Source organism: Lutzomyia longipalpis, chromosome 4 (genome assembly GCF_024334085.1).
Source record: "Lutzomyia longipalpis isolate SR_M1_2022 chromosome 4, ASM2433408v1".
Classification (NCBI taxonomy): domain Eukaryota; kingdom Metazoa; phylum Arthropoda; class Insecta; order Diptera; family Psychodidae; genus Lutzomyia; species Lutzomyia longipalpis.
In genome coordinates, this window is record NC_074710.1 from 922,691 (window position 1) to 937,995 (window position 15,305).

General features: G+C 37.6%; 2 protein-coding genes across 2 annotated transcripts in view; both read right to left on the minus strand.

The window, feature by feature from the left end:
- LOC129795499 (endoribonuclease ZC3H12A) overlaps window positions 1–14,291 on the minus strand; it is a 31,762-nt gene extending 17,471 nt beyond the window's left edge. Inside the window, exon 1 of the mRNA XM_055836841.1 lies at window positions 13,847–14,291. Coding sequence (XP_055692816.1) covers window positions 13,847–14,098 — 252 coding nt within the window. The 5' untranslated portion in view covers window positions 14,099–14,291. The remainder of the gene's footprint in view (window positions 1–13,846) is intronic.
- On the minus strand, window positions 2,230–6,534 carry LOC129795478 (uncharacterized protein K02A2.6-like). The gene is made up of 2 exons (XM_055836794.1): window positions 4,813–6,534; window positions 2,230–3,612 (listed from the first exon to the last, which is right to left on the minus strand). Exons 1-2 carry the CDS (start codon window positions 6,416–6,418, stop codon window positions 2,378–2,380), a joined length of 2,841 nt encoding a protein of 946 aa, XP_055692769.1. The 5' UTR covers window positions 6,419–6,534; the 3' UTR covers window positions 2,230–2,377.
- Window positions 14,292–15,305: the final 1,014 nt, after the last annotated feature.

Below are 15,305 nucleotides of genomic sequence, written 5' to 3' on the forward strand. Positions count from 1 at the left end.
ATGCACTGCTGAATGATGTTTACACGCTACAAGGAACAACAAAGCTCACAGGTCAATTGTTATCGCGCGTCACTCAACATCCGGAAAGTCCGGTTTATGTTTCTGCGTCTTGAACACCTCACAAAGTCTCGCACATCGTGGCAAATTACGATGTTGAGGAAGACATCACGGCAAATGAGGCCTACAGAGTATGTATATAATTGCAAATTTAACACTCATCTTCTCATTTCTCTTATTGTCCTCATCATTAGTCATTAAAAAATATTAATTGAAAATTATTATTCGGGATGGAGGGAATTTGCTTAACGAAAAACTCTTTTCTATGCTCTTTCCATGTGAAAAACAAAACCATTTGCCAATTAAATACAAATTTATTAGCATACAACTTTCAATTTTGGTATTTTATTGCAAAAAGCTCCCGCGCGAGTTAAATGGAAATTTCAATCATCTCTCCTTACTTTAATTGCGCAAATTCCATGTTCTATAGCTCGTAAAATATTGCTTTGAAAATTGGGTTATATATTTTTAAATATATATCTACCTTTTTGCATATAAAATGCCTCCTTTCTATCATCTATACTACACACCTTTTAACTTTTCCATCTCCGCAATGTAATTTTATACTATAGAGGTATAGTAATTACCGCAGAAATGTTTTGTTTGTGATATATACAGGTGAATTGTCAATGTAGGTCACGTAGGGACGACCTTGTCTCTTTTGCTGAATAATTAAAACAAGAAAAGATGAAAACTTAAATATCGAATTTTCCTTATTAAAAGAGGCATAAAAAACAAAAGAAATTAATAAAATGTTGTTACATTCTGTAGTGCCTTGACAAGTGAATGTTAATCTGCTCATTGAGTGAGTATTCCTAAATCAGCGGTATCATCCCCTGACAACAACCAACTATAGAAAAGAAATCAAAGAATATTGTCAAGGAAAATTAGAAAATTCGATTGAAATAAGAATGGGTTAAAGGGACTTTCAATAAGTTTCTTCTCATTCAATTTAAATGAATTGCTCTGCAAATTTAAATTTTAAAAAATCTGATAAGAAAAGTCTGAAAATTAATTTTATATTCTCTTCTAGTTCTTCACCATAAATACATAATAAAATGAGAAAAAAATTAAATTAAATTAAATATAATTCATTGAGTTATTTTATCGTTGAGAGGGGGTAATAAGATTGTGGGAAATGAGAAAAATGTTGCCTTAATCTTCACTAGGTTATTTTTTTTTCCTAAGAAATTAAGCTTATTAACTTTTCTTTTATTCTCTGTGCGCAGAAAAGTTTTCTTATATATAACTGCAACTTTATCTCCTTCACAAGGATTTCCATATAAATTCTCAAAGCATATTAAATAGTTTTAAAATGCTTGACCTTTATTAATTTTTTTTAATTCATTCGGAAAATTCCCTTTTCATTTTCGCATTGAAATCAATCAGAGAATTTCATTTCATTTGCTCATGATTTATGTAACATGTAGGCTATATTTCACTAATTAGTCCCCTAAAATTCAACAGTGTCAGTGGAATTTTGGGTAATGCACCTTCACATGGGAAGTTAATGAGGAATTTTCCATTGATTTTAGAGCTGTATATGACTTTTGTGATTTACAATGTCACACTGCGATATTTTGGCCTTTCACAATTACATAGTACCTACCCAAAATATCCAAATTAAACTTGAAATTATCCATGTTTAGATGTACATATGTGCGTGCAAATTTTGCATTTCCCAAAAAGCTCTTAAACCTTCACCACCTCCCACCTCCCTTTACAGAGTATTTAATTGACTTTCAGTTGAATTTATTGGCGACAGGTTTGGAATATTTCCTCGTATATGTACCTTCCAACCATAAATTTTATCATGGAAACATCGCGCACTATCACATCGATTAGCGGCACACAGAGGTGGAATTATAGTGGTTTAGACACCTGGCTCTCACTCTAACCCGGATCTCGCGTTTGGAGCCATTGAAGAATCTCCCATATGCCTTCTCTCCATACTCTTTATAATACTATATGCAGCCACAATATGATCACAGCTATGTAACAAGAAATGCTGGGGATGTGTATATACAGACAGAAGAAAAAAAATATACAAGAACGATACGAAGTGGAAGAGACAAACGAGGAACTAATTTATCGCACAAAGAAGGAGCTTTTAAAATGTTATTTATCATTTTCTTTTACACCATTTTCTATATTATGTATATAATTGTAATGTTAAGTCTTCTAGCTCGTATATTTCAATGACAGCTCTCCATACACACACATACATGCTACACCTCCCTTTTTCTAAGAAAAAAAAATTAATACAAAACAAAGAGTAAGAGAAAATAAAAGGGAGAGGTGGTAATTCAAATTCAAATTTTTAGTAGCCGAGACGCTCTGGTGGCCTTGAGATTCTTCCGGATCGGGTGATTACTACAGGCCTTGTTGATTCTGACACTGGATTCACCTGTGTATGACTGGTAGCAGCAGATGTAGATTGTTCTGTTGGATGTTGTGGAGTAGGTGGTTGTTGATCTATATTTGAGTTCGAGTCAACCACATCCTCTGAGCTGCTTGTTGCATCCGGGGGAAGCTGAATGTCGCCTGGTGAGTTGGCAATCGGTGATGAAAGGTTCTCCGCTTTGGTCTTATGAAGGAAATGCCTATTCCTTCGGACTGTTCGACCATCATCTAACTCCACATTGTATGATCTGTCGGAGACCCGATCAACGACCTTTCCTGAAGTCCAAGACTTGTCTCTTTCCTGAACGCGCACTTTTGATCCAACTGGCAGTTGATCTAACTCCTTGGCATTTCTGTCGGCGTACATCTTCTGCTTCTCACGAACTTCCTTCAAGTTTTGTGTATTTTTCTTCACCGTCTTAGGAGCCAGAGAATTCATTGTCGTTGACAGCGGATTTCTTGTCTTCCTGCTCATCAACCTTTCTACTGGAGCCCTTAGCTCTGCTCCTGGGGTATTTCGTTGCATTAGAAGCGCCATTCTCACGTCTTGCTGATCCTGAGAACACCTCTTAAGCAGATTTTTCGCAGTCTGGACATATCTCTCTGCTAAGCCATTGGACCTTGCAAAGTATGGGCTGGAAATGATGTGCTTGAAGCCCCACTCTTTTGCAAATACTTTGAACTCCCGAGAGCTGTACTGAGGCCCACCGTCACTGTGTACCTCCATGGGAATGCCGAAGTCTGAAAATTTTTCCTTCATGAACTTGATAACGGCTGCACTTGTGGTAGATTTCAGGAGTTTAAAATCGTAATAACCGCTGTAAGAGTCTACAATCAGCACATACTGCTTTCCTTTGAACTCAAATAGATCGGAGGCGACAATTTCAAATGGAACTTCTGGGATCCTCTTCATAAAGACTGTTTCCTTGTCGTTTGATTTTTGATTCTTTTCACAGACTTTGCACTTTTCAATCATGTTGATCACCTCAGAAGACATACCAGGCCAGTATACACTTTCTCTTGCGCGTCTCAAAGATGCCTGAACTCCTGAATGTCCGGCGTGAATGTTCTTCAGCGCATTAGACCGCTCCTCGCTTGGCACAACGATCCTGTCTCCTTTGAATAGCAGCCCATCAGTAAAGTCCAGTTCATCTCGAAATGAGAAAAAATGACGAATACATTTAGGTACTTCATTACTGCTATTCGGCCAACCTTTCTGAACGAACTTTATCACCTGGGTAAGTACGGAATCGCGCGAAAGGGCAACTTTGTATCTGCTTTCTGCATCTTCTGAGAGACAAGTCATAAGATTGACCTCCAGTTCATCGCTATTCTCTTCATCGTTCTTTGAGGGAATCGCACGACAATCCCTGCTGAGGGTATCTGCCAATGGGATTTCGGTGCCCTTGACGTATTTCACTTTCACGTTGTATTCCTTCACTTCATATAGGATCTTCCTCAATCTTAGGGGAGCTTGTGCCAACGGTTTAGTACAGATCGCTTCTAGTGGCTTGTGGTCAGATTCCACGGTGATCTCTTGACCCCAAATGTAGTTGTGAAATTTTCTACACGCAAAACGTATGGCTCCTGCTTCTTTGTTAATTTGAGGCCAGTCTCTCTGTGTGTCAGTCAACGCCTTGGTGGCATAAGCAATCGGCCGGCCGTCTTGCAGTAGGACCGCACCGAAGGCATACGAAGAGCTATCCACTGAAAGCGTTACTGGCTTGTTCACATCATAAAAAGCAAGTACTGGGGGCGATTTCAGTGCATCCTTGAGAGCAGCAAATGCTCTGTCATGAGTTACAGTCCAGTCCCATGCAACTTCTTTTCTCATCAATTCTCTAAGGGGTGCCGTCAAGTTTGAGAGATTTCGTACGAATTTGCCCACATAATTAATACACCCTAGGAAACGTTGAAGAGCTTTCTTATCCTTAGGGCGCTCAATAAGATCTATGGCCTGAAGTTTGCTCTCATCGGGCATCATTCCATCAGCGGTCAGACGGTGACCCAAGAACATAAGCGATGTCTTGTTGAACTCACACTTGCTCTTATTGAGTTTCATGCCATTTTTGAAAAGAATATCGATAACTGTCTTTGTCAACTCGGCCAACTTGTCCTCAGTAGAAGCATGAATCAATATATCATCCATTGATATTTCAACCCCCTTGATCCCCCCAAGCAAGCTAGTCATAATTTGTTGAAAAAGTTCAGGGGCGGATACCAATCCAAAGGGAAGACGAAGATAAGAATAACGGCCCCAGGGAGTCGCAAATGTACAAAGCTTTGATGTTCGTTCAGAAAGGCGGACCTGCCAAAAACCCTTTTTGCAATCAAGAATGGTAAAGTACTTACTGCCAGAGATCCTTGCTGCTACATCGTCAATGCCCGTAAGCGGAAAATGGTGACGCTTAACATTCTTGTTGACATCCGTAAGATCGGCACAAATTCGCAGTTTGCCATTTCTCTTCACCACTACCATTGGTGAAACTGCATCCGTTGCGTCATGGCATGGCTCAATTACCCCCAACTTAACCATTTCCTTAATCTCGGCTTTGACTTCTTTGGCAATCTTATACGGAACTACGCGCGCCGGATGAATCACAAATTCGGGATTCTCCACAATTTTCGCGTCGTAAACAAAATCTTTTAGGCAGCCCAATCCATTGAAAATGTCTTCATTGATCTTGTTCACCCTCTTAATCAATCCTGCCTTGATTGCGGACTTCCCATCCAACACACAACCATGATCACCCTGTATGACTTGAAACCACAGTGGCACTGTTTTCTTGCGAATAACACAGTCAAGCTTCACTCGCCCAATCACATTGATTTTTCCACCATCGTACGTAATCAATCGTTTCACTCGCGAATCTTCAATGTCTTTCTTTGGGAGCTTTGACAAAATTTTCTTCGTAATCACATTACACTGAGCCCCTGTATCAATATTGACCACTATCGATGTGTGATCCACCCGCATAGTACATTTCCACAGATCATCCTGATCCTTACTTCCTTTCTTGATGGCATAAATGCGCAGCGCATCCACATTCTTTTCACCTTCGGAATCACTGTCACTGTCCAACTCCTTCTCAATTTGCTTAATTTTCCCTCGAGACTTTTGCTTTCCGGATGAATCAGCTGACTTCTTGCACATAGCCGCGAAATGTCCAATGCGATCACATTTATTGCACTTCTTTCTATACGCTGGGCAATTTCTGTACGCGTGTTTCAAACCACACTTGTCACAGGGAGATTCAGAAGCGTGCTTTTTCTTCACATCCTTCTGCTTCGTGATTGCATTGACTTCCACTTTTCCTGCAGTACCAGCCATTTCCTTCGAATGCTCAGCTGCCTTCTCACATGCTTTGCAAATGGCTATTGTCTCATCCAATGATAGCCTCGTCCTCTTCAGTATTTCTTCCCTCATTTGCGTCGAGCGTATTCCGTGAATCACCCTGTCACGGATCAATCGAGACTTGCTTCCGGCTGGGAAATTGCACTTTGAAGCTTGTGTTCTCACTCTGGTTACAAAATCATCAATGCACTCCTCCTCATCTTGCACCAAATTATTGAATTTAAACGATTCATAAATCTCGTTTCCACTTGGTGCAAAATACGCAGCAAATCGTTCCTGAATAAGTTTGAGGTTAGATTGCTGTGCCTGGGAAAGCTCAAATCCGTTGAAGATCTCCCTCACTCCACTGCCAATTGTACTCATAAAGACAGCTACCTGGACCTTTGGTGGCTGATCCTCCAGCTCTATTGCCATGGCATACCACTCAAATCCATTGATAAAAGACTCCCACGCAACTTTATTGTTCGCGCCCAATTCCAATGGCGGCGGAGGCTTCACCAAAATTTTCTTTGGATTTTCTCCCCGTGCTGGCACATCTGGTCTTCTATCCACACGCTCTCTAACACCTCCAACGGCACCGCGTTGATCTTCCTCCTCAGCCATCCTTTTATCACTCAAAATATCAATAAATTTGGGAAATTTAGACCCGCTCTGACACCATGTAATGTTAAGTCTTCTAGCTCGTATATTTCAATGACAGCTCTCCATACACACACATACATGCTACAATAATGTTTGTATATAATTTTCAAAAGCTCAAAAATTCTTTTAAAAATATGTTTAGTAAAAAATTAGTTTGCTGGTTTACTCTAAAAATCATTTTTAAGAGAATAAATAAATAATTTTTTTTATTGACCTGTGTTAAAAAAAACTCAACTATTTTTGTTTTCTTATTTAAAATCATTTTTTAGAGAAGTTCTAAAAAATGTTCTAAAAAAAGTTCTAAAAAATGAGCTAAATATTTCACTTAATATGTTTGATAAATACGATATTTTGAGCTTTTTTCAAATAACCCTTAAGTAATTTCTTTTGCCCCCTTCACCAATAATAATTTACAATTAATCTAACAGATTAGATGCAGAAAGTATGATATCTAAAAATGTGAATTATATAGAATCCTGTTAGTTCATCCTTAATCAATATATGGATACAAGTTCATTGAGCATAATAAAAATTTCCAATTACAACACAACATAATCCCAACATAGAAAAGATTTAGTGAACTATTAAAGAATTGGCTTCCTCTCTCCCTCGCACGGTGAACAGAACTATTAACATGAGAATCTGTTATAAAAGCATTCACCATGAAACCGGTTGGGTTAATGTTTGTATTAATTATAACCATTACGACTCTATCCTGAAATTCTTACACTTGAAAGGCACGAGAGAGAGGTAATTCAGGTGAAAAAAAAAAATGTGTGATATTTTGAAGGAGAAGTATTAGATGAAAAAAAAAAGAGAAGTCTTTAGCACTTTTGGTGAGCCACATTGGAATGACATAAACACAACATTCTTTCAGTGCAAAATCACTTTGTCTTATTGCGGAGGTATAAAGATGAAAAATATTTTCAATTCTCCACATACCCAATCTATGTATATATAATGTACCAAAGAGGTGGAAGAAGAAGAAAAAAAACCAATCAAAACACCCAAACAGAACAAGCCGCATATTGCAATGTAATGGTCAAAATGTGAAACGAAAACTTCAGGATTTCCGGGTTTCTTCTTTTGGGCCACCAACACACGTTGCGGAGTCGTGAGATGGAAAAAAGCGCGCGCGTATCATCAAGTGAAATGTATGTCGTGCGAGTCTTTCGCTTCATCTCCACCTATATGGCCTTCTGGAGTGGCAAAGAGAGAGAGCGCAATATTGCATTTTGCACCAATATATATAATTTTAAGTCATATGCGGGCCATGGAAGCGATGACGGAACTTGAAGCTCTCAAAGCTTGTAAAAGAAAATAATGAGAGATAATCACAAAACCTATAGAAGAGAGGGAAACAATCTTTAAACATATAGGTACATTATGTGAAACGCCATCAAGTTAAGGAAGATCATCTCTAGTTAAACATAGTGAATTTATACAGGATTAAATTCAATTAATATATCTAGGGTTACCACCTCACATTACATTCTGACTCTAGTCTGTAATACTAAAAATTACGTCAAACTCTCGATACGCAATGAAATTTTTTAAATAAAAAAATTTTATTTAGTTTTTTTTTTTTTTTCAATTTAGTCGATGTTTGTTTGTAAGGTTTGTTTTTTTCGCGAACTTTTTTAGATTAAGGAATCGGCTTGAGTTTTTTTTTAAACCAAGCTTCAGTTTTAATCTTAACCTTTTAATCGAGATCATGCTGAGATAGTGTTAAGTGCATTCTAGATCTAGCCTGTTTTTAACAATTAAAACTATAAAAGATTTATCTAAAACAATTGTATAAAAAATATTTTGGCGCTACGTCCCATATAGGAACAGGGCCGGCCGCCCTATATGATGTTGTTGTTCTCCTTGCGGAGAAGTAGTGGGCGGCCTTGCTAGATACTACCACGTGTGGGCCATTTTACGGATAGGAGTGTATCAATCTCCTGATCCAACCGATCAACGTGATCTAATTGCACGTTGGCGGATGGGGCGCGTTGCCGGGTTCTGTATTCGAACCGGCGACCTTTGGATGCGCACTCAAGCGCTCTATCCACTGCACCCCAGGCCCACTAAAACAATTGTATAAAACCTCAAAAAAAAAAAAAAGTTTAACATAAAACCTAAGCCTGACTTAAAAAAAAAACTAAGTTAAACCGTTTATTGGGCCAGACCCATTTTTTTTTAAACCGAACCTTAGTTCCTTTAGGTCAAACTTTAAAGACGCATTTAACCTCAGTTTAGTTTGATCAAACCATGAAATCTTAAAGACTTAATTCTAGTCTACAACAAAGGCCTTACTTAAAAATCTTAAGACTAACTTTAAAAACTTAGACCTTGTTTGAAGAAAACTGTAGTCTAGCTTAAATAAGTTTGTTCTGGTTTAGCAAAAGCAAAACTTCCTAAATTACACAATCTTTTAATTTACAATTTTTTTTAGTTTTCTGATAGGATTAAATTCAATTACTAAGGGTAGCAATTGAGATGATCAGTTCAATATCACAAAAACCTTATCCATATTGGAGGTCCTATTCTATTTCAATTTCTCAATTCTATTTAATTTTGTTTTAAGATTTCTGTTTTTATTAACCAAATCTTAGTTTTTCTTGTTTTTTTTTTTGAAAATCAAGGTTTTAAGCTTCTTTTTTAAATCGCTGAGTAGAAACTATTATTGTGTATAATAAGTGTACAAAACCTTCAGCAGCTTAAGACGTTTGGAGCGCTCTATTCTCACTTAATCAGGTCTACAAACGTTTTTTTTTTTCATCTTAATTTCATCAAAAGAAAAAAATCAGTCATATTTTAATTTTGTATTTAATCAACGAAACCTCTTAAAAGCTTTAATAAATTATAAAAATATTTAAATAGAAATCGCAAAAAAATAATAATCAAAACTAAATAATTTTTTAAAATTCTTCTTTCTGTGTTTTACCCGAAGTTTCGAGCCCAATCTCAATTTTTTTTCTTTGTTGCAATAAAAATTTAAATCTTTCAACCTTCTAAATCTTTTATTTTATTTTTGTGGTAAAGTTCAGTGTCTCTCTTTGGGTGATATTTAGAAAGTTCACATCCTCTTCAGATATATTTCATTGTTCCACGATTATTCAACATTTTCGTCTCTTTTTAGCTGTGTTTCTTTCAGACACAGCTTTTGTGTACCGAGCAAAATCGAAAGTCGTCAGATCGGGCTCAAACTTGGGATGAGCATGAATTAGGGTCCCCACATTCCAAAAAACGTATGCGCCAAAAAAATTTTTTTTCCGGCCGGCCGTCCGTCCGTCCGTCCGGCCGGCCGGCCGGATTATAAACTTAAATTGCAAGAGAACGGTGATAGATAGAGACTTGCGGTAAACGGCAAAGTTTAAATATCGACCTGAAGAAATCCGATTATGATGTCAAATTTTACCCCCCACTCCCCCGTCCGCCATTTTGAATAACCTCAAAATTTTGTTTTCGCTATATCTCAGCCGCTATTATAGCTAGAGGGCTGAAATTTTGATATGTTGTAGGGGCCATCAAGAGCTTTCCAACGATACTTCATTTTCGAAAATCGGTCAAGCCGTTTAGTCAATATGGCCGCCACAATTTTTCATCGAAAATCGACCATAACTCGAAAACGGCTTGACCGATTTTGATCAACCCGGGGTCAAATGAAAGATCTCAACAAACCCTACAACTCTCTAGAACATCCGAAGTTTCAAAAGTGACCTCTAGGGGGCCAAAAATCGAAAACAAAATTTTCGATTAGTTTTCGATGAATATCTCGAAAACGGCGACATAAATTTTTTTCATTTTTTGATATGTTGTAGCTGACCATATTATCTAGCTTCATGCCAAAAATGAAGAAAATCTATGGATCCGTTCTCGAGATATAGCCTTCCAAAGTTAGCATGTCATATCTCGGGTTCTACAAGTCCGATCTTGATCAACTCAAGCGCAAATGAAAGGTTTCGAGAAACCCTACAAATGTCTAGAACATTGCAACTTCGAGAAATGACCGCAAGAGGCGCTAAAATCGAAAACAAAGTTTTCGAAAATTTCGAACTCGAATTTTTCGAAAATGGCGACATAAATTTTTTTCATTTTTCGATATGTTATAGCTGACTTCAAGACCTTTCAAACAAAAAAAAATTTATGAAAATCTATGGATCCGTTCTCGAGATATGGCCTTCCAAACATTTCTTAGGGTATGCATTTTCAACTTTTCCCGACTTTGCGCGTATTTAAATTAATTCGCGTTTTAGTTTGCTCTCACAAAATTGGTACACTGAAAGAAACACAGCTCCCGTAAGCTTGGTCAGCTTACCAGTACATTTTTTCTTTTCATCCAATTTCACCTCTGAGAAAGAAGACAAGCACACACGCTTTTCCCACTCCCGGAATCACACAACGTCCGGCTGGGTGAGAGACATCAACTCAATGTTTTTTTTTTGAAACAAGAAATTGAGCTCTTCTCACAATCAACTCTAATGCGAGATCATTAATTGAGAAATCTACTTTTCTTTGATCATCTTCTTTCTTCGTTTTTCTGCTTCTTCACAGCTCTCAAATTACACATTTCACCGATTACTTCACCTCAATTGCAACTTACTCTGAGAGGAACTTCTCCACCAGCAAAGGCAAAAGAAGCTTTTTTCTGATACCTTCAAATCTTTTTTTTTCAAGAAGTTTTTTGCTCTCTTGCCATGATGTCCATCTATTGGAGATATTAAATTAAACACCATCACATCCAAAAGCGCTGAACTCTGTGGCAAAATTTATGCAAATTCACATGCTAAAGTCACAAACTTGACGGAATACCATATTGAGGAAAAAATAATATCTATATATAAAGCCAGAGTGGGAATAAAAAGCTAACAAATTGAAGAAACATCCACCATTTGAGACGCTGAATAAATTGTTCAGACACAAAAACATGATGTCATCTCAAATGAGAATGATCCAACAAAATTGACTGGAAGCTGCGAATATACTTTTTTATATTGGTCCCTCCTTCATTGCAGATAAAGAACAATCCCAATATTAGAAAAAAATCTTCTACTACAAAGTTAATGAAGAAAACATGCTATATGGCTCTCTTATCCGTCGCACGTGGACGGGAACAAAAGAGATGTGTCAAATATCAATAATAATGCGGAATAATATCAATAAAATCATTGGATATGATTTGCCTTCAAAACCACCCACATGTTAATTTAATCATAAAAAAATATTTCGTGTAACTCGACTGCTGTAGAAACAACAGGATTGCATTCAAGGGAGAAAAAAAATTTGGGAAAATGTTGGAAATTATCCACGGGAGAATCCTCAGAATTTCTGTATCCTAAGAAGACAAAATGTACTGGTAAGCTGACCAAGCTTACGGGAGCTGTGTTTCTTTCAGTGTACCAATTTTGTGAGAGCAAACTAGAACGCGAATTAATTTAAATACGCGCAAAGTCGGGAAAAGTTGAAAAGTCATACCCTAAGAAATCTTTAGAAGGCCATATCTCGAGAACGGATCCATAGATTTTCATAAATTTTTTTTTGTTTGAAAGGTCTTGAAGTCAGCTATAACATATCGAAAAATGAAAAAAATTTATGTCGCCATTTTCGAAAAATTCGAGTTCGAAATTTTCGAAAACTTTGTTTTCGATTTTAGCGCCTCTTGCGGTCATTTCTCGAAGTTGCAATGTTCTAGACATTTGTAGGGTTTCACGAAACCTTTCATTTGCGCTTTAGTTGATCAAGATCGGACTTGTAGAACCCGAGATATGACATGCCAACTTTGGAAGGCTATATCTCGAGAACGGATCCATAGATTTTCTTCATTTTTGGCATGAAGCTAGATAATATGGTCAGCTACAACATATCAAAAAATGAAAAAAATTTATGTCGGCGTTTTCGAGATATTCATCGAAAACTTATCGAAAATTTTGTTTTCGATTTTTGGCCCCCTAGCGGTCACTTTTGAAACTTCGGATGTTCTAGAGAGTTGTAGGGTTTGTTGAGATCTTTCATTTGACCCCGGGTTGATCAAAATCGGTCAAGCCGTTTTCGAGTTATGGTCGATTTTCGATGAAAAATTGTGGCGGCCATATTGACTAAACGGCTTGACCGATTTTCGAAAATGAGGTATCGTTGGAAAGGTCTTGATGGCCCCTACAACATATCAAAATTTCAGACCTCTAGCTATAATAGCGGCTGAGATATAGCGAAAACAAAATTTTGAGGTTATTCAAAATGGCGGACGGGGGGGTGGGGGGTAAAATTTGACGTCATAATCGGACGTCTTCCAGTCGACTTTTAAACTTTGCCGTTTACCGCAAGTCTCTATCTTTTACCGTTCTCTTGCAATTTATGGTTGAACTACGGCGGACGGCCGGACGGACGGCCGGACGGACGGCCGGACGGCCGGAAAAAAAAATTTTTGGCGCATACGTTTTTTGGAATGTGGGGACCCTAATTCGTGCTCATCCCAAGTTTGAGCCCGATCTGACGACTTTCGATTTTGCTCGGTACACAAAAGCTGTGTCTGAAAGAAACACAGCTAAAAATTGAACTTAAAATAAAATGATAAAATTATTTAAATAAAACAAACGTGTGATCGATTTTGATAAATCTATCAATAGATAGAGGATAATAGTAATTTTCATGAGCTACAAAATAGACGGGACTTGATATAAAAAAAACAATTAAGGACATTGAAAGTTGTTTTACAATGTACAGTAGAAGTCCACATCAACGAACAATCGGATGTACTACTCTCGCGCATTATTTTTAATACGCGAGAGTAGTACATCCGATTGTTCGTTGATGTGGACTTCTATTGTATTAGAATTAGACAAATTCCTACGAGATAAAACTTATAGTGCCTTCCATAATATGTACCCTTACCCCGGTCTCCCCTAGAAATAATTATTAAAAAAAATATTTTTTTTTTCTAATGGTTTTGCTCAAAAAAGTTGAGACGAAACGAATTAAAAAAAAGAAAACCATTTATTCATCTTCAATAAATTTAAAAAAAAAAAAAAGAGCTATCCTGCTTTTTGAAGTAGTCTGAGCACTTGTTGACTCAAGAATGGCAATCTTTCCAATATTACTTGCCCCTACTTGAAAATTAGACGAAATACCTTCATTTTCCATATCTAGCGGTAAAATAAACATCCAAACCTTTGCCTTAGTCAATGATTAGCAAGGTAAGAATATTCCTGACTACTTTAGCGGGACATTCTTCCTCAAATTTCACTTCTGAACCTACATCCGGTTCAGTGACAATTAACATTTTGCCCTGATAATCTCTTAGATCTTTTAATATTCTTCCTCCTCAGAGAATTGAGATTCATTCAGGGCAGTTTTTGAGGAACACAAATAAGTCTTTAAATGATAAAAATAAAGAAGTAAACTCACCTGAACTCTCTTGGTTACTTCCGGAACATCAATCCCACTACCCGTGTCAACAGGCACCACCATGAGCGTGACCCAAGGTGCTCCGCATTCCGATGCTGTATCCTCATGCGGTGCCTCCACGAGTTTTACGCCGTAGAAGACGACAATTTTCTCAAAGTGATTTTCCAAATTGCGCATACATTTCCTCCGGAGGCGAACACAATTCGGAGGAATTATTTGATACGAACTTTTTTCACACACTCGCTCATCCATCGTTGCGCCCCATATCCCACTTGGTGCGCACGTGGTCCCTTCACATGACTATCACACACCTCCTGCACCACTTTTCCTTCTTTTATTGCTGTCCTTTTTGGAGGAATTCTGCGAAATTGTTTTCCTTCCGCAATGTTGTTGAATGGACTCGATGAAAAAAAAACAACACACAATGTCAAATCGGATCATCTTCGCATCATCTTCGGCTGTGGTGAATTTCTTCCTCGTGCTTGTGGTGAATAAGAAAATGAAATTGTATAAAATTTGAACTAAACGAACTTTTTTTTTGCATTTCGACAAAATTCGTGATTTCCGTGTTTTTTCCCAAATTTGTGGGTATAAAACGCATTTTTTGGGCTCCTGGGGCACTTATGGGTGCTCCGGATGCCTCGGGGAGCTCCTCCGTGCGGAATTTGGGGCCCACGGAAATTTTGACGGTTGCGGTTGGGGATTTTACACGCACTTTTTTTTTCCCGGAAATGGATTTTCGTGACTTTTGGAATTTTTGATGCCAAAAATTCAAAAGTGTTTTCCTGAGCACAAAAAACACAATTTCCCGTGAAAATTTGGCGGAAAACGCGAGAAAATTGCGAAAAACTGAAAAAGTGAGGGAGACGGATAGCAGGAAAATGCATCCATCTCATTTTCTCTTCAACAAAATGTACCAAAAAGGGCGCCAAATTCAAAAAGTAGTCAAAAAAGCATGAATTTTATATGGGGGCGCTACGAAGGGGGGCTCTGGGGGGAAAATGAATGTCGTTGGTGAAAACCGCCTGGTATCAGTAGACTCTGTACCAAATTTCATCGCGATCGGACCAACGGTGTAGAAATGCATAGCTGTACAGGAACGAAATTAAAGAGAGACCTTTCTTTATTATATAAAAAAATAATAGAAGATGATTTACCTCCAAAAAAATGATTAAATTTCCTAATCAGAGTGAAGATTAATGGAGATGATGGAGAGCGATATGTAGAAGAGAAAAACCCAATTGTTGAAATTAAAAAAAAGCCAATAAAGTGAAATTCGTGCAAAAAACAATATAATATAATAAAAAAATAAGGGATGGTCACGTTATTTTGGAAACTCGGGCGAACAAAATCGATCAAAAACTGTTTTTTTCGGTGTTAATTCTTAATTCCGAGTATCAGCAATCGTGGCGCTAGTTGTCAAAAATGTAAACAAAGTGACGTGTCATGTGGTACGGTG